Source organism: Vanacampus margaritifer, chromosome 6 (genome assembly GCF_051991255.1).
Source record: "Vanacampus margaritifer isolate UIUO_Vmar chromosome 6, RoL_Vmar_1.0, whole genome shotgun sequence".
Taxonomy (NCBI): Eukaryota; Metazoa; Chordata; class Actinopteri; order Syngnathiformes; family Syngnathidae; genus Vanacampus; species Vanacampus margaritifer.
In genome coordinates, this window is record NC_135437.1 from 11,075,553 (window position 1) to 11,102,509 (window position 26,957).

At 42.8% G+C, this 26,957-nt stretch overlaps 1 protein-coding gene across 2 annotated transcripts in view; it reads left to right on the top strand.

Annotated features, from left to right (window-relative positions):
- The first annotated feature begins 238 nt into the window (after positions 1 to 238).
- Positions 239 to 26,957, top strand: part of peds1a (plasmanylethanolamine desaturase 1a) — a 32,383-nt gene continuing 5,664 nt past the window's right edge. The window contains exons 1-5 of one of the 2 annotated variants that reach the window (XM_077569457.1): positions 239 to 899; positions 14,112 to 14,231; positions 15,556 to 15,647; positions 20,272 to 20,416; positions 24,746 to 24,958. In XM_077569457.1, coding sequence (XP_077425583.1) covers positions 740 to 899; positions 14,112 to 14,231; positions 15,556 to 15,647; positions 20,272 to 20,416; positions 24,746 to 24,958 — 730 coding nt within the window. In that variant the 5' untranslated portion in view covers positions 239 to 739. The remainder of the gene's footprint in view (positions 900 to 14,111; positions 14,232 to 15,555; positions 15,648 to 20,271; positions 20,417 to 24,745; positions 24,959 to 26,957) is intronic. The other variant, XM_077569458.1, reaches the window with a different exon arrangement.

A 26,957-nucleotide genomic window follows, 5' to 3' on the forward strand; every position in this document is an offset into this window, starting at 1 on the left:
CATGTCGTAAAAATATCTATCGTATAAAATCTATACATTTGTCTGTCACACTGCCTATTCTGATTAGGGTCACGGAGTCATCGGGAGCCCAGCTGACTGGGCAAGAGGAAGGGTACACACACTAGACAATTGAGGTTGCTTGACTACATGAAGAAAGTAAACTTCAAGTTTTGCAGTGCAAGAGGCCTGCGCCTGGATTAACAGCACACTTGTCAGGCAGGTGTGCTAACCACTCCTTCACCGTGCTGCCCTACTCAATCCATAATCATCAATCTATCCAGGCAGAAGGCTCAGGTTCCAAAATGGGGCTCTATTGACATTGTGCAAGTGTTCCTAATGAAGTGTCCACAATTATAATTTCCTACCACTTTTCACCACGAATGCGAAATGCAGACGGTCCCTGCTACGGTGACCGTTGAACTGGAAGTAGACACTTTTGGTATTAAAAGGGGAGCATTTAAAGCCACGGTTTAGTGTATGGAGGTAAACGGCTTTTAGTCACGCGTGACAGCGGTTCCACGCGGCAGCTTGACAGCGGAAACAAACGCCAACCGCGGCGGCACCGCGCCTCTATATTCGCCTGGACCGAGTGACCGCATACGCCGCCGGGCTGCCGCCAGCCGGTCCATCCGCCACAATCTCGTCCAGTATCCCACGCAACCCGCTGTGACCCGCTCCCACGATGGCGTGCGCGAGCTGAAAGGCGACAGCGAGAGGAGAGGCGGCCACGGTTGCGACTATGTCGGCGTCGCTGCTCTCCGAGAGCGACATCAGGCACCGGTCCATGGCGGAGGAGGATCCGAACGGCAACGAGCACGGGGCGGCAGCACGCAGCGCGGCGCCCCGCTGGGGACCGCAGCACGCCGGAGCTCGGCAGCTGGCTCGGCTCTACTCTCCCGGTGAGCACCGACGAGTCGAGTCAATCTTCGTTTATAGCATCCCTGCTTATATATATATGAGGGAGGCCGCACTATAGTGAACCAACACTGAGCATGGTCAGGAGAGACGTTTGTGCATTCACTCCATTCAGTTTATGTCCATGTACTAGTAGGCTATGCATATTGTTCTAATTAGTAAGACAATTTAAAATACTAGTACTCAACAAGTGTATGACATTTCTGCACAACTTTGGCATATTAGTTGTATGGACAGTTAATTCCAAGCTTAAGTCAAAATGGTGGTCTTACTCGGTGAAAACAAGCTCTCCACTCAGTGAAAAATGTTGAAATTTGATTTGAAAAGATTATTTTGATTTCAAAATGTGATAACATTCTAGGCAATGTTAGCTAGCTAATATATTACCTTCTATGTTGGTGTTTGTACTCAGCAAAATCGTGTTAAATCTTACACTAGAAAAGTATTTCTATGTGTACACTTTTCAAAGTGTTATTTTTTTCCACACTTAAACAGTGTTACTCCAACACTGCTGTATTGTGTTAAACCTCAACACCGGTAAACACTGAGTAGTGTTGAAAGTACTCTATACTAGTGTCAGTGTTAAACATTTTGATTCTGCCAAACTACACTTAATTGGTGTTAAAACACTTATGAGTGTATTGCACCAATGTCAGTGTTAAAAATTTAACTCAAACTACGCTTTACTAAATGGTACTTATATAGCGTTTTTTCTCTTTGCAAGGCCCTCAAAGGGCATTACAGTTTGGCTACTGATGACACAGCATCAAAAGCAACTGTGGGTTTAGTATCTTGCCAAGGATATTTTGAAATAGCCACAAAGGCCCGGGATCAAATCCACACTTTCCGGTTTGGGAGACGACCACTCTACCACTGAGCCACGCCACCCCAACAACAGCAACTGCATGCATGGCTATTGAAATGTCAACAGTACGCTGGAAAATTGGAACGTTTCTCCTTCACCGGAAATGAAGGTGTGGTCAATTTAACACTCGTGGGAGTTCAGGTTACACCCAACATCCATCCAATTTACTCTGATAGCTTACTGCATATTGGATCGAACACTGAAAATTGAACACTGACCGATTTGCTGCTTAAATGTGCTTCATTTTTCTGTGTTCTTGTTTAAGTGTGAAATGATCCCAAAGAAGTTGTCTGTCTTTTACGGACCCTTTCGTCTTAAAGTAGTAAACTGCACCCCACTTGTGCTTGTTTAACCAGAACGCTTGATTGATTAAATGATAGACCTTAACTGGCTCCATTAATTTACACTGGCCCAAATAGGAAGGAAAGTGGCGCTTCACCACATCATGTCACGGTCATGTTAGGGCATGAAGACCGCCAAAGCTTTCCCCCCTCCCCTCCTGGCACTTGGCTGACCCTCACTTGACACACTGATCTCAAAATGTTCGTCTGATGTGACGGCTCACTTGTGACCTTTTAAAACTCGACGTCATTGAACATCTGTCGCCGTGACGTCGCTCACCCAAAAAAAAAAAATCTCTTAGGATGCTGATTCCGCTCACCTTGCCCATTAAGAGAATTAGATCGTCACTGATTACAATAAGTGCAGACACAAACGCATGCTGATGAGCAGATGATCACAGAAATAACTTGAAATTGGACAGATGGGTCAACCGGAGACAAAACTTTTTGGCAAGTCAGGTGTGTCAAATCTCTGGTAAGAAATTAGTTAAGTAAATCATTCATCTTGGCAGTAGCCAAAAGTGCAAGCGTCATGCGTAGCTCCTGTCGCTAACACAATGAATACGCGTGCAAGTCCGCCAACAGCATCATTTGATGCAAAACCAAACCTGATGAACTACAAAAATATGATGTCACGTTTTATCTGTCTGTTTCTGTGACTCATGAGCGAGGTGATAACCTCACGCTTCAGGGATGTCACATCATGAAGTACAGATTGATCGATTATCCGCCGAATATTAGCATTGGCCTTTTTGAAGAATCCTGCCCGATAGTAGATGAATTTAAAACTGTTTACTTCAGGGAAGTATTTATTTCAATTTTCAGTTAATTTAAAAAAGATGCTGCTGACCCTGGGAACTCTCTACGCCTTCTGTTTTTGTTTGGAATTTCAGATATGCAGAAATTTTGGAAAACTTTATTTAAAGAAAACAATAGGGAGCGATTTACTTGTTTAAGTTTTAATTTTGCTTTTCAAGACGTGCTAATGACTGGGAGGTCCCTGAACTTTTTGTCTGAATTTTTAAACGAAAAATGTCAATTGACTAAAACAACAACTATAATATTGTGGATATTAAAAGTTGTTCAATAAACATATGCTTAATTTTTGTTAAACAAATTTAACAATTGGAGTTTGTATTTCTAAAAAATTCTCCAGCTTATTGTGACATGAACGTTCACATTTTCAACCCAAAAATAAATAAATCTGAGATCCCTTTATTGTTGGGAGTGACTGATCTCCACTGCTGTTAAGTAGTAATAAAATGTTTTTTATATCGTCAGAAATAGCAACAACCATGTCTCCTCAAAGTTTCTTGTTTTAATTTTGCGCTCTTTTATCACCCATGCTAGTTGCTTTTAATGCTTGCACAACGGTGAAATGTTCAAATGGAACCGTCCTGACTTGTATGTGATTGTCCTAAAAGCAGAGGGTCACGTTTAGTTCTGTTGCTGAGTGTTTTGATGCTTAAGAGGATCACGCATGCATTTGGGGTCCCGGCACTTTATCCCCTCTCACTTAGCGGCCGCTTAGTTAGCACAGTGAGCCCAAACGTTAAACATAATCCCAACCTGGCAGACATGTGGATCGCTTCCTGACACAACAAATACTCTCCCTTAAACTTGGTGACTGGTGATTGAAGATTGTGTTTTGGGAAGATTGAAATAAAACGTAAAGTTCAATTTATCTTTGGCATTGTTAATCTTTTGTACAATAGTTTAGAGACCTGGTTTAAGTAAAATTGTCCAAATCCTTGTCATTTCAGCCTCTCAACAGTAAATATTCATGTTTACTATATGTAGTCCTCCATTAAAGCAGACTGGTTATATTTGTGTTTTTCCTTAAAAAAAAAGACATAAACATCTGCGTTTACTTTTTGGCTGATTTTCTAATGGATGTTGATGATGAAACCCGTAACTGAATCATAATTAATGTACATGTGTGCAAGCACTGCCAATTTTAAATGAATGCCCTCTTATTGGGAAAAAGTTGCAGGCCTAAACGATACATAATTGATTGATGGATTGCTTTCAGCATGTTTATAAAGTCTGTCAAATTTTCTTGTACGCGGCCCTCAAAGAAGAAAAATGTGAACACCCCTGTTCTATAATGTAGAAAGGACCAAAAACAATACAATGTAAAATGTCATGTTTTGTATGAACAGTTTTGTAAGCTGCAGTCAGGGAGTGTAAATGTTCATGTTTGGAGCAGGTAGAATCAAAAAGACGTATTTGTTTTGGTGCTTGGTGCCAAAGGGCCCAGCAGGCCGAAGGCAGAGGACGCGCTCGTCCACACTAACAATGCCACCAGGACATTTTAAGGCAAACTTAAAAGTAAAAATGCTTCCCACATGCTGACAAGTGTCTGTTAAAGACAACTAAACAGGCCCAATTCCAAATGCCAAAGAGTCCATTTAAGGAAGCGCCACACTGTTATGCGCTCAGATGTTTGGCTCCGTCTCAGCGCTGGCGGGAGGTAAATCTAAATAGCAGTTTGCCTTGTTAGACTTTGGACAAGTTAGATGAGGCGGCCGAGACGCTCCATCGAGCCAAACGCGGCCTCATTACGGCACAGCCTGAATGGACAAACAGCTGGAGACGTCGCCGTTTGTCTCTGCCGCTTTGCTTCTCGTTCCCCCATTCGCCCCCTCCTCGCCCGCGTCCTCCTCAGGGGCTGAAGAGTCGCGCTTGAGATGCCGCCTCCTCCTCGCAAGCGGCGTCGTGTCCTCAACGTATGGCGCGCTATAGCCATGTGTGATAGTTGGACATTTGTAAACCGCATAAAGATGTCATTCCATTGGGGGGAGACTGAAGGCAACAGGTGGTGCTCAGCCTAACTTACAACAACAACATCCAACAGCCATGTTGGCCAATCAGAAGCTTAAATGAATACCCGGAAAAGACATAGAGTGAAGTACAGTTAATTTTCCCACCTGGATGTAAAGGGCAATGGCTGACATTATAACACTGTTAAAAAACAAACAAAAGCACAGTTGTTAAAAAAAAAAAGAGAAAAAAAAGTACATTTTAGTCACATAAGTAATTTGGAGGGCCAAAACACATTAAAAAAAAATATACAGGTGTTACTATCAAATCATTTTAAAATCTATTATTCTATCAATTATTGCATCAAATAATGGACCAACATTTTATTTTGCATTGGGGGCAGAGTGGTCATCTCGCAACCCTGGTTGTGGGTTCGATCCCAGGCCAGTGTGACCGTGTTGAAGAATCCTCGAGGAAGATAGTGGAACCCCCAGTTGGTCCTGATGCTGCGTCATCAGGAGGTGAATGAGTAGTCGAAACGTACGGTGCTATGAGGTGGGAAAGCACCATACAAATGAAGCAGCACACCATTTACTATAAAGTGTATTATCAAACTTTTTTCCACGATTACTTTTTACCAATAGTTGTTTATATGATATTGTTTTGTGTAAACAAAAAACTAAACACCAATCAAACGAGGGATTGAACCTTTTTAAACCTGATTTAGTTACTGCTTTGGTAAAGTAAAAGCAGATGTTTACAAATGTCAGACTGAAAATGACATCACAGTTGCTCAGGTAACGACCAATCATGGCTCGGCTTGCGATCGTCACACGACCAAACTCAGAAAACAGGTGAGTCGTGGGTGGTCGTTACTTGAGCCCTGAGCAACTGTGGTGTCTTCTCCGGCCGACAGCAAGTGGCAAAATGGCCGCCCCATGAGATGGAGAAAAACGGCTGGATTTTGCTGCTTAAATTCATATTCAAATCTCAATAATCATTGCTAATTTATGATATTTCACATTGTATGTTTCTTTGGAGCCTCATTTATACCGTTTAATTTCAATACAGTGCGAGTTATTTTGATTAAAGAAAAAACAGTACGTGTGTGTGTGTCCTGTGTTGAACGAAGCGAGTTGAATTATCGTGAGCATTGTGCAGGGAACCCTCGAAAAGCATCACTGGTATTAACTAGCTCACTTATTGTATTACACCTTTTGTAAATGTAATTCCCCCAGCAGGAAGTTGGAAACAATTACAGTACTGTTTTGTTTTTTGGAAGTAAAAACGGGTTTGTTGAAGTGGAACATTTGGTAGGAATGCAAATGATGCTTTTGAGAGACTGCCTTTCTGTGAATCCCGCACAAGAGTGTGAAATATACAACAGCGCGCACACACACGTTGGCTTCAGGCGAGCCTTGGAGCTACCGTTCTGCTGTTGACCTTGACCGTGTGTGTATGCAATTATTATGATGAGGGCCGCAGATGAATATGGTGGTAGCTGAAAGCCCCCGGGATGACAGGATGCCGTCCAACACACACACACACGATTGGATCCATCCATCCTTTTTTTGTGTGTGTGTGTGTGTCCACAGGGGCGAGAGGCTGGAGCAGGGCCTACTTACACTCACTCTCATGTGGCTTAAAAAGTGTGTGTGTGTGTGTGTGTTGGTGAATCTCATTTGCCACATTCCTCTCTTTGTTGCTGTTGAATCTACAGGGTAATAGATTTATTAAGTTTGTCTGGCACAAACGTGTGTGTGTGTGTACGCGCGTGTGTATTGTTTCTTCTTCTCTTGTATGTGTACTTTGCATTCATGTTGGTTTTGTGTGCGCACCAATAAGTGTGTATGTGTGTGTGTGTGTGTCCCAAGTTCTGGGGTCCGCAGAGATCACATGAAAGGAATGAGGCCTGTGACTGATCCACTCCTTCTGAACAAGGGAATTTAACACACACCCTCATCCTCTGTGCGTCCCCCCCCTCACCCCTCTCACCCTGATACTGTCTGTCTCCCCCATCTCCCTATGCCTCTTTCATTCTCTCCAAGCATGTGACCCACTTTTACCACCCACAACAACCACCCCCCCACCCCACCACCGCGCTAGCTCCACGTCCCATCTGAAGACGGTCTACTGAGAACAAACCAGGGACACACAAAGAGATGCAGGATAAAAACAATAGCACAGTCGTCGCTGTTGTGTTCTTTTTTTTTTTTTTTTGTCCTTTGTGGTGTGCATCCGAATAGTCGTCACTCTCCGCACCTCTATGAATGTTTTTCATCGGTGTTGATGATCATGAGATGTTACTTATTTATTGCATAGTGCCTACTCAGCCCAACTTGGCCCCATTGATGCTTTTCCATTGGCTAAAGCCAGTGCTAATTCTGGTATCTGGTCAGATAGCAGTTCCAAATGTTCCCGAAAAAACAGCATGTTGCGAACGTAAGGCTTGAGCTGGAATATCAGGTAGGTCAGCAAGATAGGAAGGCGCTAAGCCATGTAATATGAAGTAAGCGCTTAACATCACATATCAGGTGAAGCGGGAGCCACTGCAAGGTGGGCAGAGTAGGCGTCTTAGGCAAGAGGAGGCAGAAATGGTTAGAAATGGAATGTGCCAGGTCAACTGTTTTTAAGAGAAAAGTCAATTTTTAGGATTTTGGTTGTGCTGCCGCATTTTATACCAACAACCAGAGGTGGGCGCGTTGATGAATTTTGACAGTCCGTCATCATCAATCCGTCGTTATTTCAAGCTGTAATCGTTGATCCGTCATTGTTATTTTTACCGCGCTTCCGTTATCATGAAACTACAGCCAATATTTTAGGACTGTCAGTAAATTTTCACCGAAATATATATATATATATTTTTTTTAAAGAAACATTAAGTGACGCTGCTGGTTCAAACTTTACAGGGTTCCCCGATTTATTGCTGGAGTTAAGTTCCAAAAAAAATACTCGCAATAGTTGAAACCTTTATTTTCTACACTTCACCGCATTTAAACTCAGCTCAACTCAACTTTTTTTTATATAGCGCTTTCACAACAGCCGCATCTGTAACAAAGCACTTAGAAAATACATGCTGTAAAAGTAGAAAATAATGTTGTTTTATTGAACTATCAACAAGAACAGTTGGGGATGAACAGTAGTCATACATTTAATTGAAAACAAAGAATCAGAACCAGCATGTTTTTCCGCGCAGACCTTCTGTACATAATAACCTGAACTGCTAACGCCGGCGGAGGGAAAATTGACACCACCGGCGGCCATCTTACAGTGCCACTCGCTAAGCTCGCCTGACCTGAATACATTGATATGTGTCACATGAGGTGCAGAATTGGGACCCAAATGCATACAAGACATGGGAGTTGGGAGACAGAGCCTTTATATACAAAAATACAAAGTAACAACAGAGAGCCGGTCAGATTCAGATGGCCTTGAAGAAAACACCTTGACTAAGAACCGTGAGCAGGCTGGATGCAGAACTCAAAAGTACAAAGTAGCCACAGCGAGCTGGGCTGAAGACAACATGCATGGAAGAAACCTCGTCTAAGGAACCTCGACAAAATTGTTCAGTATCTCTCACTAGGGTAATGCACAATTCTACATGACAAAATAAAGGCTTATATGACAAAACAAGAGTCACAGATGCGCAATCTAAATACAGGACTTAAGAGTGACAATTACAGGACGATAGCAACTGCATAGACAATATCTTCATCTCAAGGGAACAAATGCAGGACCATAACAACAAAATGACCCCATGACCCAACCCAAAACACAGTCATAACAGTAAGTACACATTCTATCCTTATTAATATTTAGGAAAACAAAAAAGAAATCTAGATCAACTTACAACAAATCTGTAAGAGCAAAGATTTGAAGTGCATCCATTTGCCTGAAATAAATGAGGTGAGCGCAACTGCCACCTACTGTAGTGGATGTACAATTACACTTTATTCTAATATGGCAAAAAAAGCCCCAAAAAACATGTTCCCCAGGGTCACACACGCCCCACTGGCCGGCCCCACTATTTGAGAAGGACTGCACTAGACTCACTACTTTATTTAGTAGCAACAAGCTTCTTTCACTACTGTGCCATCTACTGGATGTGGAGTGGTGCTGCCCCCTTTGCCCCCATTCGACTTCATGTTGTGCCTCATACTCCGACTTTTACAGAAGCACATTTTAATGACTGCTCTTCTTTGGACATTATTAAATTCTGAAATAAGGAATAAATCACATTCAAGCTAATAAAGCGGCGTTTGTGTGTCGGAATGAGCTCCTGATTGGACATTTGTTTCTTTACACAACATATGTTAGTCATCGTGGTCTCGTAAAAAAACTAAAGTACACTACTTCAGGGAGCTTGTGCAGCACAGAGCTCCACCAGAGGCTAAAAAAAGGTGATTTTACACAATTCCTAATGTGATGGCTTCTATTTGGCCCAGACTTCACCTCTCCTTTAAAATAACACCAGGAAGGAAGACTGCCTCCTTTTCTTCTTTGCTCTAATTCTCTCCATATGATGGTGTCAAACTACGTTGTGTATTCAAGTGTGTGTTGGTATGTGTGTGCCCGGCATTAGTATTCCGTATGTGTTGACTGCCTGCTGGCCGCCACTCGTTCCCCAGACAGCAAATCAGGCGCGTTGATTAATTTCAGCCTATTAGCGCCCCTCGTTCCCCTCCCGTGGCCCCGCCCAGGTTAAATTGCTGCGCGCGCCCCCGTGCACGTGCTCAAGCAGGGGGTGCGGCAGGGTGAGCGATGACAGAGGGGTTACCGCGGAGGCTTGTTGTCAGAACAATATTAATGAGGCCGCTTGTGTTCGTGCGTGTGTTTGTGTGGAGTGGGGGCTCTAATTTTAGTGTTTTGGTGCCAACTTTAGGTGTAATTTTGCTGTTCATGTGCAGGCTGTAATTGACATTGTGTATGTGTGCGCTAATTGGAGATATTGTGCGTCTCGCCTCTCTAAGCATTTGTATTTTTCCTCATATGTGCTTTTAAAGGCTGTTTTTGTGTGTGTGTCCGTAGCTGTGTGATATCCAGCAATGCCACGGCCTGAGGGACATGAGCTTATGTGTGTGTGTGTGTGTGTGTGTGCGCGCACGCACTCAGTGGAGGCCTGTCCTAGTTTCCTTCCCCTCACCAGGGAGCCAGAGGATCCAAGGACTGACGCACATCACCTGACAGCCGCCCCTCTGCTCCACGACCCGACATGTGTGCGTGCGTGTGCTTTCCTGATGGAGTGTTTGAATGTGTGTTTATGTCACAAGACATGAGTGTGTGCTAAAGGGATGTGAGAGCGAGTTAGGGAATCCGTCACTTGGAGTGTCATTGTGTGTGAGCTTATTTAAACAGGGAATTGTGGTGTGCTGAGCCCTTAAAGTGTGTGTGTGTGTGGTGTGTGTGTGCATGCTAACTGCTCTACTAGCCACACTCACTATAGATGGGCAGAGGCTGTGTGGATTGGATCATCTTAACTGTGTTGGCACTATTAAAACAGCAACAATGATTGTTTTTCTTATTTTGCTCCAGGGCTCCTTTTGCAGTTATTTTAACTTTTAAAAGCACTGTGGTAAATCTATATCAGCAGCAGTAAACAGGCTACACAAAACTCCTCAAAACGTGCTAACACAACATGGCAGGATTCCACTGCTTTTACAAGCCACTAAAGACTGTGATCTGGATTTGTTAAAGAAGTTACTTTTCAAAAAAAAAAAAGTATTACCGTTTATACAGGAGCACAGGTCTTGTTTTCTTCCCCTTGTATTTCATCCAAGATGGCGGGCCACACAATTAAATACATTACAAAACCTTGCAGTAGCCTACTTTCAGTTTATTTATTAACTGAGGCTAGAAACAGATTTTATTTTGAAAATGACCATATTTTCTCTGTTTGAACCGTTAATGAGGGACTCTTGACGCATGTCACCATGCTAGTTATCTCAGTCACGACGGTAGCGCTGATACGAAATCCACAAGCTAGCTTGACGTTTCCCACGCAAGAAGCCCGTTCTGCACAACATGTGGCTAGCGACTCTTGATATAGCGTTATTCATGGACTTTATTTGTCCTGTGGTGCACACCTACTGCCTTGTGTTGGAGCATTTCAGAAGGACGCTGCTAATATAGTTGCATAAAAATGTGGTTTCACACTAAAGACCCCACAGTACCAGTTTGTATGGTGTTTCTGCTGCTAGTACAGGTACATAACACACATTTGTTGTTGTAGCATTTTATTAATCGGCAATCATGGCATTGAAATTAAAACTCAAAAATGAACATTTTTGAAACATTAACTCTTTGACTGCCAGACGTTTTCAGAAACGGGATGTCGCCAGTGCCAGACGATTTAAGCATTTTGACTGATCTTTCAAGGTCCACAGAAAATGTTGTGTTTGGACTATGGAAACACACATACTACCAAATGAAAGATTGAACTCTCATCTTTCATCAGAAAAAAAAAGTTTGTTTCTACCTTATTCCGTTCTTCAGTAATCAACAATAGAAAATGGTTAGTTTCACCAAAATGCTCTGTTTTGAAACAAAAAAACGGAGAAAAAGAGCTTTTTGTGAAACGATGTTATTTCATGCACTCTAGTGAATTGTACACTTCTTTTTGTCCATGAATGATGCCACAAACACCTAAACAGTGCTTTACTTCTGTAAAACGCTTTCACCAACAATGAAAAAGTGTTTTTAGTTTGCAAAATACGTTTATTTCCATTCAACAGTGTAACAATTTGACAAAACAATTTTGCAAACTATTTACAAATGTGTGCACTACTTACAATTATGTGGATGTTTCAAATACAGTTTTGCTTTTTGTAACGCTCTCCTGCGTGCAAGGAGAGGGAGCAGGATTCGCACAACAGATTACTTTCACTTTCATTGTCCGTTTCGCGTGCAGACGTTACACTCTCTTGACGGCCTTTTTTTCCGGGGAATAAATAGCAAGTAGCAGACTGTACCCACTCCTCCAATGAATATGCATTGGACTCGGGGCACTCTTCGTCGTCCGCTTGAGCGTGCTCGCTTGTGCTCCGCGTTTTCCGGTGTCAGCATCGCTAGCCCGTGAACCTTTATGACGTCGTCATAGCCGCCGCGTCAACGCTTCCAACTTCGCCGTCAACCTCGGTGTCACCATCATCATCATCGATGATGATCATCGTCGTCATCAATGTGCTCTTTAGCGTTGAAAATTCCCAACTGTGAGCTGCTTGCAACATTGTCCGCTTCCTCCTCCATCTAGCTCCGCCTAACGTATTCTACTGCCGCGTCAATGCTTCCAACCACGGAGTCACCATCATCATCATCATCGATGATGATCATCGTCATCATCATCAATGTGCTCTTTATCGTTGGTCGCTGCTTTTCGTCTTTGAAAAAAACGGCTCTAGGGTGAGCTGCTTGCAACCGCCATTATGGCTTCTACAGCCATTGTCCCCTCACACTCTAGCTCCGCCTCACGTCTTCTGCTGACGCCCACCCGATCTTGTCAAAAGAGAGTCATCGCTGCCCTCTAGGGGCCAAAAATAGTCATTAGGCTCACTAGACCTGCTTGAAACTTTCAGCACAGCTCCGCAAGGCTTCCCTGCACCCATTTCAAAAAAATAGAATAAAAAAAATGGGTGGACGTCTTTTAACGTCTTTGGCGCTCCTCCGTAGGTTTTTGCAGAATGTCATTTAACGTCTTTGGCAGTAAAAGAGTTAATAAAAACATTTATTTTCCATTGAACATAATCTGTTTTAATTTTAAACCAAATATATATTTGGCACAGAAGAAAAGTGAACCATGTTAAGTGTAAATAAATGTTAACATTCGTTTATGTGTAAATAAATAAATAATTGAATGTTAACGTTCTTCTCTCCCATTACTTTTTAAGAATTGACAAGTACAAGTTACTTTTTTAAGGACGATGCGCATTAACAGAGCAAAAAGGCTTGTCCTGTCCCCTCTCTGCTCACTGAGAAAAGGTGGGGGAAGTTAACTAGAGACAGTTAACTAAGTTCAAAGAAATGGCTCGTTTACCAATCTCTGCAAGCATCCAATCATATTTTGCCGTGCTTGCAAGAAGCTTAGATGAGCTCATCACCAGTGAGAGTCAGTATTATCGGTTAGTGAAAGCTTGTCTTTTTAAAACCACAGTACACAGTCAAACTAGTAACCGGCCCATGCTTACTAACAACTATTTCGCTGTCCTGCGCCGCCAAGGCAGAAATACATTTCCATTCACAGTTATTACGTCTTGTAAAACTAAAGCTCAAACTGTACTTCTATTGCCTTTAAATGCGCAATACTACTTTTCCACCTTTTATATCCAACTACCGCCACCTTTGCAGATTGAAGTTAAAGCCAAACTTTGGTCTCCATTCGAACAATTCTGGGATCTCTCTCCAACTTTGATACCATTTCTAGAAGGTGAAGGGTCACATTAGACAATTCGTGAAATATCCATAATCACATCTCTTCAATCTCCCGTGACCACTTTGCTGCATCCTTTATGAGAGCATATTAATAGTCGCTCTGGTCTATAGGCGCGCCCACTCTGAGGTCTGTGCGCTTTATTCAAAAACTGCCATTAATATCTTATAGGCTGCTAATGCTGTCATAAAGCAGGATCTGAGCACATTAAAGTTTCACGAAGAAGAGCGAGGAGATATAAGTATGACAGAACTTTTAAAACAAGAGCCATTTCTGTTTGTTTGTACACTTGTGAAGCATGATTGGCTGTGAGGTGTCACATGATCTGACTGCTCCAAAGAAAGCGAGAAATCATTGAAGTATCATGAAAGGAACGGAATCAGCTCGTATCATATTTAATGAGCTCAAGACCAGCGCTGTGTGTGTGTGTTTTCAATAATTTACGATTACTAAGTGTGTGTCCCTTGCTCATAAAAGTGCTGATCAGTAAGTTTAGAATAAAAGAAAGATTGGTTCTGCCTTTAAATGAATACTGCTTGACCTCTCTGAGGCTGACGTCCCTCGTGAAACGGCCATAGTGTATCCGAGGGGGCTCGGTGCTGCGTCAGCGTTGGTGTTTCACATATGAGAGGTCGTGACCCCACAGCCCAAGGTACACCTGTCTTCATCTGACTGATTATATATTAAAACCCTGAAGGCACACACACACACACACACGCACATACTGTGACCCTCCAGTTCCGAAACTTTCAACTTTCTTGTGTCGCCGCTCAGATTAGTGATTGTTGTGTGTGTGTGTCCTCAGGTAAGCGTGTCCAGGAGTGGGTCTGTGTGATCGTGTGCCTCGTCCTCTTTGTCGTCAACTTCACCTTGCTCCTCCTGCACTTCTCCACCCTGCATGTCTACAAGATCATCATCGGCATTGGTGAGTAGTAAGAATAATAAATACACATCCAAAGTCAAGACGGACTGATGTATTTCTGTTCAATTGAAATAAATAACTAAATATTCCTTATAAACAACAACGACAAATGGATACTTGGCACGCTTTGGTTTTTGCTGCGTAATGCTAGCATGTCTTGGCTAACTTCACTCATTAGCCAACTCAACTATACAGTACTACTTGTTCACCTACACCACTGAAGTAAACTAAATTAATGAATATACAATTATAATAAATAAGACTTCTTCTTTTTTTTACTTCAAATTCCTATATCTGGTACCGGTACTTGCCCATTCCTACTTATTACTACTATTTATTTATTTTTTAACTTCAACTGAAAGCTTGTACAAGTTTTCTTATCTGTAATATTTTGCTAGTGTAGTGATAGGAAGAAGTGTTTCATGAAGCACTTTTTTTACTCCTCTAGATGGTGCTCTTGATTTAAAGATGAAGTCTAGTACAATGGAAATTGATTACAGTTCCACTGCATCTTTAAAACAAGAGCGCCATCTAGAGAAGCCAAAATATAGCACAAGTGCTTCATGAGGCTTCATTTGTCCATCACTACCTTTTACTTGACTATTTTAAAAAACTGAATTGAACACGTTGCCACTACTTTTCATTTATTTTTGATTTGCAAGCCAGCAGAATCAAAAGAGATTGTTCATTTGTATGGTTACAGCTTGAGGCCAACCACAACTCCAGTGTTGCCACTCCTGGTGTAGAACAATTACAAATGAATGACTGGTTTATTTTGGCGCCATAAATTACACAGAAAAAAAACAAACATCCTCTCAAACAAATCAATTAACCGAAAAAGGAACCGCAAATAAGCACCAGGCTTATTATTGTTGCCTATCCTATACAGTCCCACGAATCACATAGAATTAGAACAAAATAAAATAAATAAATACTACATTCACATTATAATTCCTAAATCGTTTACATTTTATCCTAAGAACAATAATAAACCCTTTAATTTAGAAGAATATTGGTTGAAATGTTAGGCTAAATAATAAATTACTGACGAGTTACACTACCTTGGTCAACTTTTGTTAAAAATAAAAAAATAAAATGAAGTCGGGATATGGTAAAAGGTCTTTGGCACGGGCACCCCTGTCATGTTCAACACATTTATCCAGCCATTTTCTATCCTGCTTAGCCTCTTCAGAGTTATTATTAGGGCCATTTTTTAGATGATGATTATTAGCACTATTGATCTTTATTTATAATTTGTATTTTTGCTATTACTATTATTATTATATTTTGATATATATATATATATGTATTTGTGTTTCTGTTGTAGTGCTGGGAATCTTGACTGCAGACTTTGCATCAGGGATGGTACACTGGGGGGCGGATACTTGGGGATCTGTAGGCATCCCGCTTATTGGCAAGGTGAGCCCACACACACACACACAAACATCAAGCCTGTGCTGCTAAAGAAAATGTAGCAAGTTGGTCACTATTTATCTGTGACGTGTTGCCATGGCAACAAATCATGCCAAGACTGTCATGATGACATGGCAGCTGTGTATCAATTTGGCATCTCCAAGTCCCTACACGCACATTCCACCACATTCCATGATGGGCATACTACGTTACACCTAATGCTCTTCTTATTAGAACACCAACATAGTTGCATCCCCCCCAGCCAATTAGAGTAAAGGTTGTTGTCATTGCAGCCATTTTGAATGTGCGTGATCAGGTGCAGCATGCAGATGTGTTGTGATTAATGGGATGAGAGTTCCATGTGTTATGAAATATTCATAAACAATTACGCGCTTGTCGAGTGTGTGTGTTCAGAGACCTGAAGCATCCTAATTATGCAAGGAGCTATCATTTCTGTCAAAGCCATAATTAATCCGTGTTTGATTAATGTTGTATATGTCTTTATTTGATTAGTACATTAAAATGTGGGAGAGGCAGTAGGCACACACTTGTTATCAAATCAGCAATATTTTATTGTAATTGTTGCATACATGATTTTTAGGTTGTGTAAAATTTATAATCTCATTTGAAATTAACCATTTTGATTGATTTGTTAATGCTTAAATGTGTATTTATGTCTGCAACTATTTGGTTTGTTTGCGTGCTGGATTAAGAAAATTCCCTTTTGTGTTTCCTCAGGAAGGGATTGATTTCTTGAATATTATATTCCATAGGGAAAATCTGAACAATTTGAAGGTTCAACAGCCTCCTTGAAGGGCTTGTTAGTTTTCCTACATTTCACAGTGTTGCTCATCACTCTGTTTTCCATGAAATGATCCGCTCTGCTTTCTACGGCTGTCACTGTTAGCCGTCATGACCCATATATGACAAACTGCCCTCCTGAGGCAAATGGAAGTATTTAAAGGTGATTATATGTAGTTATGTGATGATGGATTTAAATAGATGCATCACTTTTCGCTTCATTGATTTAAGAATTAGCTTTTGAGACAGAGTGAGCGTAAGAGCACATCCAACTGAGGGGCAGAGGAGAGGGGAAAAAAGAGTGGTGTGATGTCTAGCGGTTGAATAGCAACAAGAAAAAGTGCTGTGAGGTGAGTTAATGCAGGCTGAAAAAGGTTTGTGGGGAGGTTGGCCGCTAGAAAAGTAGATCTTGGGTCAAAAAGGCTTGGGCGCCCACCCCTGTGTCAGAGCAACGAAATCTCATATGATGTAACACCAACTCTTATTATAACATTAATTGTTTTTAATGGGATTTCCTTGCTTAAGGCAATGTGAGTGTGAAGCTTATTTTTGATGGGCTTTGGGAATGCCACTGGGCTCAATGAAGACCCTGCAGCAGCCCCACAATTGCATGGTCTGTTTGGAGTGGACCCTTTATTCTGACTAGTGTGTATACAAAAAATAATAATAATAAAAAGACATGCATTGTGTGTTTTGAGTTTTAGGATAAAGATGTCCTGTTTACCTATTAAAAGCTGATTTGAATATGAAAGGCAAGCAGGCCAGAGAACACCTGAGGCTAATCGCGGTAGTTTGCAGAGCCAGCTGAGCCATTCAAACGCGTTTTTATTTTGTGTTTATAACATCATCTTCCCGGTGTTTTTCCTGTGTGTCTACAAAGAACTGTATGCAGAAGGTTATTGCCTTATGACGTTACCGACATACAACGTTTCGAGGTTACAAAAGGCGCACATTATCTAGTTAGTGAGTATACAGTACGGGCCATCAAAACTATGTATAAACTGATGTGGAGTTAGGTACTGAACCAAAAAAAGATGAAATAACTGAAAACATATTTTATTTTATAGATTTTTCAAAATAGCAATCCTTTGCTCTGGTTACTTTTTTTGCATACTTTTGGCATTATTCTGTTTCTGTGTGAGCGAGATTTGTTTGAGGAACGAAGCCGGCTTTGCTTCCTTTTGGACGGGGCCTAAATACACCAACACTAATGAGAAACCCCTGGGGAACACAATAGGCAGAGGGCACTGACTGGTCACACACGCTGGGAAGGGAAGAGACACACAGGTGGACGTGATCAGACATAACGAGGCAGGGGAAGAACTCGGGTACCGTCCAGGCCAGTTTCAATGTATCCTCACAGGTTTCTTACCGTTCAGGCCGTTCGTCCACACGACGGCACGTTTTTCGGAGCTTGAAATCAATCACTTTTTAAACCGGGCTCCAGAGTGGAAAGATTTCGAAACGCGCCCCGTACGCGTCCGTCTGGACGCCATATGCAGGATACTCCTCCGGTGAGGATGTAATAATGGTCGAGGCTCGATGACGACGCATTGTCGCACATTGATGACGTATGCGCCAATTCTTGCGCGACCTGTCAACAACAATGGCGGAGTCCCATGTTCAACAAGTGGTGTTGTACTTGAATCACCCGCCATTGTCACTTCTCCTGTGTTCGTCTTTTTCATGTTGTTTTGATACATGCAAAGCCATGTTTGTTCTGTAGATTGCAATAAAGTTTTTTTGTTTTTTTTAAGTGTCTGTCTTTTTCGCTGATTCTTCTTCTACGCTTTCCGTTAACTCCCTGTGACTGCGCTACAGCGCCACTCCAGACTTGGCATAAACATTGCAGCCGCTAAACGTCCTCAGCGTCTTCTTTTGGACACACGCAAGTCTTGAAATGCTTCTGTGTGTACGAGATTTGTTTGAGGAACGAAGCCGGCTTTGCTTCCGTCTGGACGGGGCCTCAGGAACACATGACAAACGCCAATCACAGACAAACACACCTAAAACAAAGCCCAACCCCTACAAAACCGAACCATGATAGAAATGATTCGTAAGAAAACACAGGTGTGTCTAATTAGATGAATCAAGGCTTTGTGGCTCTCATTAACATCATTAGAAACACCTGTGCTGTCATGACAAAATGGCTGCTCTTTTTGTTTGGTCTGTTGTCAACATTTCGTTATGTGTTCTCATTTAGAAATTGCTGTTGTGGTTAAGTAACACATTTTAATGCAATAATTATCACATCACTTTGACTTCTGGTTCAGGAGTCAGAGTCATTTATGTGTCTAGTTACTACATACATCTACACGCATAGGCTTCAGCGGAACGAATTGATTGTTTGCCGAAGCAGAAGTCCAACTTATCACATTCAAATGTGATTCCATCGATTAGTCTGGGATTCAAGATGATTAAACATTACAGTGGGTCACGTTGACTTATGTATGAGCATTGTTGTTAAAAAACAAAACAACTAACACAACAGGAACTAATACCGCTTTTCATATTAAACAAGTGCCTCTTGCGGCCATTAGTGGCTGCTCTGCTCTGCAACCAATTAAAATGTGAAACTTATCACTTTAAAACATGAACCATAACCTTATGGGTTAGTAATATATACTTATATATAAGTATTAATATGTAAACTGAGAGCAACAAAAAAGAAAATAAAAGGAACGATTTGGACAAAGAAAAACAAATCACAAAAAGTGCGATGAAATTACAGTGGGAAGGTCGAGAGAGAAGGAAGGGAGTGCAAGGGGGCGGTTGGGCGTGTCTGCGCAACCAGTGGGATGGCGCTGGTTGTCGGGGCGATAGGCGATGTGAGCTGGTGATTAGCGGATGTCGTGCGAGGCGGGCTTTTAAACGGCGTGGGATTAGAGGACACGCAGTGACCGGTGGCCCGCCGTCAACCGGGAGCGAGGATGCCGCCCCTCTCGGCACGACCTCCGCCGCTTTCATGTGGCTGACATGTGCGGCAGGCAGGATGAGGAGACTGAGGTGCAAAGAGGCAGCCAGAGGAGAGACGGATTCTAATTGTCAAGATGCCAGTGGTGACGTGCAGCAAAGTTGGCAAATAGGCGGACGCCATTGTGCGAGCATGCGACAATAATGAGTTTTCCCGCTGACGTCTCCATGGCTGTGTGTATCATAAAGATACACACCTTTCCTTTTGGCTTTCTTCACACTTGTAAATAAATTATATTTACGCTCTGTGTGAGTGTTTGAGCTGTTTTTTATTCCCTGAAATGCAGATTCTTTTATTTGCCATCCCACGTGCACTCACAGGGAAGTGTATGCCTCTGCACTCTGTGTGTGTTTGTGTGTGTATGTGTGTGAGCATGTGCACACTGTATGTGTGTGACTTGTACAAGGGTCATTTATGTGTATGAGTGCATTTGTGCAAGTTGACTGCTGTTCTGTGGTTTATTAAGATGCTGGATGTGTGCACCGGCTGCTGAGCGCCGCTGACTTTTTGTGTTAGTGTGCATTTGTGTGCGCTGCTGTGCTGGAGTTCAAATTGCACTTGCCTTTTCTCAATGTGTGCTCGGGTTTAAGGTTTAAAATTGACATCAGTTCTCCTAATTGGAGTAAATATAAAAAAAATAAAAACGCTTCACAGAGCTTGAGTGTGATTGCTTTATTTTTGGGTACGATTGATTTCAGTGCACACAGCTGCTAAATCCTCATTAAGGACACAGGTTATTATTCCCTTGTAATTTGGAAAAATATTGAAAAACTGCTTCATAACTTGCCATGTTTAAGGAAACAATTTCAAGTTCTTTAAATGTTTATAGAAGTGTAATGTTTTCTGTCTCTATAGGCGTTTATTCGACCGTTCAGGGAGCACCACGTTGATCCGACCGCCATCACCCGCCACGACTTCATTGAAACCAATGGAGACAACTGTATGATCCCCATTTTACCGCTAGCGCATATGGCCTACAAGTTCTTCACTTACACACCAGGTAACACGCACATACGCAAAATCTGAGTTTACATAGTCAGAACTCCACACAAAGCCAAATGGAGACTGAAATTGGTTAATGTTAGCGCATGCAACATCAATCAAGAATTGAAACGCAGAGAGAAAGAGACGTAATGAAACAGGATGGTGTTCCTTACCACTGCAAACAATCACCCTAATAAATATGAAGTGAATGCCTCGCTGCAAGGTCATTATTATTTATATTTAAGAAAAGGTTTGTTTTTTGATACATCTCTTGTATTGAGCCTAGATTGAAAAGATATACCCAACAAGGCTGGAAATAATTTTTTTTCTTTGCGGACCAATTTTGCAAATGGCTTCATTTGAGGAGCAATTTTCTAACTTTGTGGAGCTTTTCTTCCCTCTCCTTGCATGTAAGTACAAAGGACGCAAGGGTTTGATTAAACAATAAAACAATATGACAATATAATGAATGAACTATTGGTTTTCTTTTCTTGTAGAATCAACTGTTTTATAACATGAATAAAAAGCTCTGCTGTGATGTAATTTTGAGAAAATCTACTGTGCTGACGTCAAAGTCAAAACTCAGGACTCTCTTGTGAAAACAATTAAATGACTGTTAAATTATAAATAGTTGATGGTATATTAATGTACTTTTAACATTATAGGCCACTCCTCCTGTCTCACGTACACTGTAACAAAAGTGAATTCATTTCGGGTTCCAGTTTAGTTTAGCGTGTATAATTTTTCTCTCCAGAATCTAGACACTTATTAATTTGCCTGCTATTTTCTGTTCAAGGTTGAATGTTCTCCGCTTTAACGCAGTTCCAACCAAACAACTGTGAAAGTGTAATCTATCACCTCATTAAACACGCTAGCTGTGTCGATCATAGGTTAGTTTAGCACTTAGCATAGCTTCTCCATCTTTTCTCGCCATCTCTTCATGACTATGACACTTGTCAGAAAAGTAGCTTATTCGCCGCCACGCAGACAATGATTACTGATTTGGGAGTGACCCCCACATCGTGTTTAGGCAGACTAGCAGCCACCCCAAGCTGTTGCTTGCTACCGGTAGTTGCTTCCGCGTATGTAGCACAAAGCTTCCCTTAACCTCCAAGTACTCGCAGTAGATGATGTGAGCCCAGTGAAGCTTTTTGGTGGTTCTTTTTCCTCTACTTTTTTGTAACTGTTGTCTTGGCGTTGGTTCTCAGTTTTGCTATTCAATGTGTATTAATAAGGCACAAAATACAAATTTTGATCTTCAAACTGCGACTCTGGGATTACATGAGTATAAAAACTTTTGAAAGTTCCCTCAGCGGGGTCACTGGTCACAGTGACTTTGAGCATGTTGACGTGTCGCCATGTACTAGAAGCAGCACAGCTTGCGAGAGGGCGGCTGAAGTGAGAGAAGACATGGGGGAGTTGTACTGGTAATCATGTGCACTGACCTCATGAGCGCACGACGGCAAGGGCGGGTCTGGAGGAAGAAGATGAACCGTGGAAAGAGCGCAACCTATTATTGAGCAGGCCGCCGTGTACCGCTAAAAGGTCACTGATAGGCCCTGAGGTGGCGCAGGGGAGGTGACATCAGTTAGCGAGGTTGAAGGATACATGACTGGATTCATTTTTACTACAAGAGGCAGCTGTCGTCCCAATGTTTTAATGATGTGCCAAATATATACATATCATATTGACATCAAGATGCATGAATGTGCTTGACCACACATTGAAAGGGAAAGAGAGAAACCTCTTTGTTCAGCAGTGATTTAAGTCATCTTCCTGACTTGTGCTTTAAGAGGACCAAAGTTAAAAGTTGCAAAGGTCGGCCATCTTCAAGGGTGTACAGCAAACAATGGAGAGTTGTGGGGGAGAGAAGATTATAGGTAGAAAACCAGAGGCCCACTTGCGGGTCACGTCTACACAGTGCGTCAAGAAGAAAGGTGACGTCTCTGCCTGTTCTGTCTGCTCTTGAAGGGGTCACCGTTCAGATGGTTCAGCAATAGACATGGGTGAGTAGGAGGGTACAACGGTCCTGTAGCGGTAAGGTGACACCTGAACGTATCGTGTCAAACTAATCACGGTGGCAAGCGGTCACCAGACCGAGACGGAGGTCAGGTGAGAAGGTGAGATTACATGTCCAGCTGACATGTCTGCTAGGGGTCAAGAAGTGAATGTGGAAGATTTGCCACAAAAAGAAAGACTGCAAAGAGTCAAACAGACAACAAGAGTTAGATATGCTAAGACAAGACAGACACTCAGGGACAAAATTTGTATAGAAAAGGCAGTTTGCATGCAACAAAATGAAAAGCTTTCGATACCTTTTTATCTTAAACAAAAGCACGCCAAGTTTGAAGACGATCCGATAAATGCAGAAAAAGGAATTTTCGTTCATGTTTCATGGTCTGAAAAATGTGATTGCTTGCGGAAAATAATCATTTCTACAGAAACAATAGTGACCTTGCAGCGATCAATGTTTGTTAATTTGTCAAAACTGAAATTTTTCACATGCTAGTAGCCGCAATTCAAACCAAGAATTCTTGCCCACTAAAATATGCCTTGCGCTAACTTACCCTCACAAAGTCTAGGATGCATCAGATTGTACAGTGAGCCTTGTTGAGTCTACAACCATTAGATCAGTTTACCTTTAGCTGGCCCTTGAAAGCAGAAGAAATGACAACCTGACCCTCCTGGGACCGGAATAGAGGGGGCTGGTACCCGTAGGCGACATGAAAGGGTGAAAGGGTCAGTGTTGGCACACACATCAAGGTCCTGGTTAGTTCTCCTTGTCTGTCCATTAGACTGCGGGTGGTATCCGGAAGAAAGACTGTGAGTTGACCCCATGACCTTGCAGAACCTCCTCCACACCTGAGACACGAACTGGGGACCAGTAGTAGAGCAGTCGCCAGTGCCAGGGCTGCTTAGTCAGGGCGTTGAAATGTGCTGACTTTGAGAATCTGTCTACGATAGTCAGGATGATGGAGAACCCACGTGAGACGGGAAGTCCTGTAATGATTTCCAACGTGATATGGGACCAGGGCCTGGACAGCACAGGTAAGGGGTGAAGCAGTCCCGCTGGGGGTCGGTGTGACGCTTTCCCGCAGGCGCAGGCGGCACATGCACCAACGTAGCCCACCACGTCCCTGCGCAATTCAGGCCACCAGAAACTCTGAGCAATGGAGTCCTGGGTCCGAGAAACCCCAGGGTGGCAAGCCACCATGGAATCATGCCCCCACTTTAGGGTGAAGAGCCACAGGCACAAAGAGTTGTCCAACGGGGCAATCAGTGGGAATTTGCACGCCCCGCAATGCATCAGTCACCTTGCGTTCAATGTCCCATAAGAGGGCGCCTACATTACGGTGTGCCGGCAGGATAGGTTCGGGTCCGGACTCCTCCCAAGCCAGGTCAAACATACGGAACAAGGCAACCGTCTTCTTGTTCTTTGTACCATGCCAAAAGGAAAGGGTGAAGTCGTAGCGGGTGAACAGCAAAACCCATCCAACCCATATATTTTGCGATTTCACATCAGGGTTTGTTCAAGTTCACAACATTCACCAGATGTTTACCTGGAGTTTTAATGGTTCATAATTTCATTGCAACCATAAAAAATGTAAAACTATAGTCGGACGTTGAGCGAATGTTTGCAAACCCTGACAGAAGCATGCATTTGCTAACTTCGCCAACATTGGCAAACGTTTGCCCCTCAGTGGAATGTGGGCTTTAGAGTGTCGTAATTAAATTCAATATGTTGTATGACTCCCTTGGCAATTCAGGTATTGTTCTTGGAACCAAGCTTGAAAGTCGGTACAGTGTTCTCTTTAAGTGCGCTACAGAGTAGCCTACCAAAAAGGTGCAAAAAAAAAAAAAGTACATAGCGTGTAACAGAAAATCTGCATCATATGGGACAAAATGAATGGTACTGTCTTAAGTATGAAAATCTGACCTAGAAAATATTTGTCATTCTTCTTTATTTTTTGATGCAGATGAGTGTTGTTAATGTTTTGATCTGTACAATATCACCTTTCCGGCCCATTTGTTCTTCATTCAGTCATCTTTGGTGGTCAATGTTTAAATGTACGTCGTCGTCAACAGTGCAAATGCACCAAGTGTGTCATGTGGTACACTTGTCCTCTGCTCATCTCTCCCCTGCCGCCACGTCTTCTTGTCTCTCGCATTCCTCAATCCCTTCATCTCGACAAGGCTCCCACCAGCGTTCTCTCTGTGGGAGTGCTACGCCTTTGTATGGGCCCTCATCATAACACTTTCAAAAAAATAAAAAAATAAAAAATTAAAAAAAGGTTGTCTTCTAATCTCTTCGTCCTTGTGCAATCGCTCTCACGTCACTTTTCAGAGGCCTTGGCGGCGTCCTATCCTTGGGACTGCTACGTCTTCGCCCTGGCTGTTTTCGTCACGTTGACCAACCAGATACACAAGTGGAGTCACTCTTACTTCGGGCTCCCGCGCTGGGTCACGCTGCTGCAGGACTGGCATGTGGTGTTGCCACGGAAACACCACCGCATCCACCATGTCTCGCCACACGAGACGTACTACTGTATCACAACAGGTAAGACGACGGGTGTTTTAATTTTTTTCAATGTGCAGGAAGAGCACATTCATATTACAGATATTTTAGGATGAAGTCACGTTTAATCATAAGGAATCTGACAACAATTTAGCATTCAAATCAAAGTCATACTTGCTTTACCTCCATTTGTATGTTTTTAACAGGAGTGTCCTTTGTCTAGAAAACGTTTATTTTCCTATTTAACTCATTTGCTCCCAAAAACGTATAAATATGTTCTATTTTAAATGACCCAAAGGCGTATTTATGTTTTCTGTTTGTTTTTTTTATGCTAGAGCATACAGAAGGTTTTGATGCAGCCTCTCACCTGCAAAGGACAGTTGAAAAAATGGCAGTTGTTACACAAACAGCCAGCAGGTGGCAGCAGAGCAAAAAAAAACTCTTTTACTCACATTCCTAAATACATTTTTTAATAACATGAAAGAAAAGACTGTAATCTGATGAAAGAAAAGACTAATCTTTCTTTTGGTAGGTTCCATGGTTTTATAGCAATAGAACACAATATTCTGTGGGCCTTGCAAAAGCAGTTAAAATCCAGTAAAACCGCCGGGAGTGAAGGAGATTGCTTCTGTGAAAATGTCTGGGAGTAAATGAGTTAATCTGAATTTGTACATAAATTGGAGCGCCATAGAGTATCACTTAACGCAGTAGTAAAGTCACTATGAAAAACACTTAGGGTAAGTAGGGTTGTGCACGCATATGTTATTGTGGATGTGTGTTGAGTGTCAGTGTCCCAGCTGATAAGCATAACGTCTCGTTGTCATGGAGACACCCCTAAGAGAGGTGAAGGATAAGCGTCCAGATAACAATTTTTTTAGGGAACAGGCCAACAATATTCTCAGTTGACCTTCAGCCTTGCTGGTGCCTCTTAAAGGGCAATTATTAGCTGAATTGGCAATAACATTTTCAAGACAATATGCAAACATTTCCACCTTGTCTCACAATTGAGTTCACTCTTCACCTGAGTCTGAATGTTGACCGCTCGTCCCACACCATCCAGAATACCGGTAGCTTGTTTACTTCCAGTAGAGCGGCCCCATCGGCGGGCTTCAATCAGGAAACTGCCAACTCCAAACAGCAGGATACCTGTTATCAGAATTCCAATAATGTTAATGTCTACCATGTCATAACATGGGCCAGAAATTGTATCTAAACCTGCAGGAGTTCAAATGATGTATTTATTTTTGTGTTGATGTATTCAAGATTTACTAAAAATGTTAGTGACTCCGTGAGTCATCACCTTATCGTGGTGGAGGGGTTTGCGTGTCCCAATGAGCCTGGGAGCTATGTTGTCCGGGGCTTCATGCCCCTGGTAGGGCCACCCAAGGCAAACAGGTCCTAGGTGAGGGACCAGACAAAGCATGGCTCAAACGACCCCAATGATGAGTACAAACATTGGATTTTCGTTTCCCTTGCCCGGACGCGGGTCACCGGGGCCCCCCTCTGGAGCTAGGCCTGGAGGTGGGGCTCGAAGGCGAGCGTCTGGTGGCCGGGCCTATACCCATGGGGACCGGCCGGGCACAGCCCGAAAAGGCAACGTGGGTCCCCCTTCCCATGGGCTCACCACCGGTGGAAGGGGCCAAAGGGGTCGGGTGCGCAGTGAGTTGGGTGGCAGCCAAAGGCGGGGGCCTTGGCGGTCTGACCCCCGGCTACTGAAGCTAGCTCTGGGGACATGGAATGTCACCTCTCTGACAGGGAAGGAGCTCGAACTGGTGTGCGAGGCTGAGAATTTCCGACTAGATATAGTCGGACTCACCTCCACACACGGCTTGGGTTCTGGTACCAATCCTCTCGAGAGGGGCTGGACCCTCTTCCACTCTGGAGTTGCCCACGGTGAGAGGCGCAGAGCAGGTGTGGGCATACTCATTGCCCCCCAGCTAGCCGCCTGTACGTTGGGGTTTACCCCGGTGAATGAGAGGGTAGCCTCCCTCCGCCTTCGGGTGGGGGGACGGGTCATGACTGTTGTTTGTGCTTATGCACC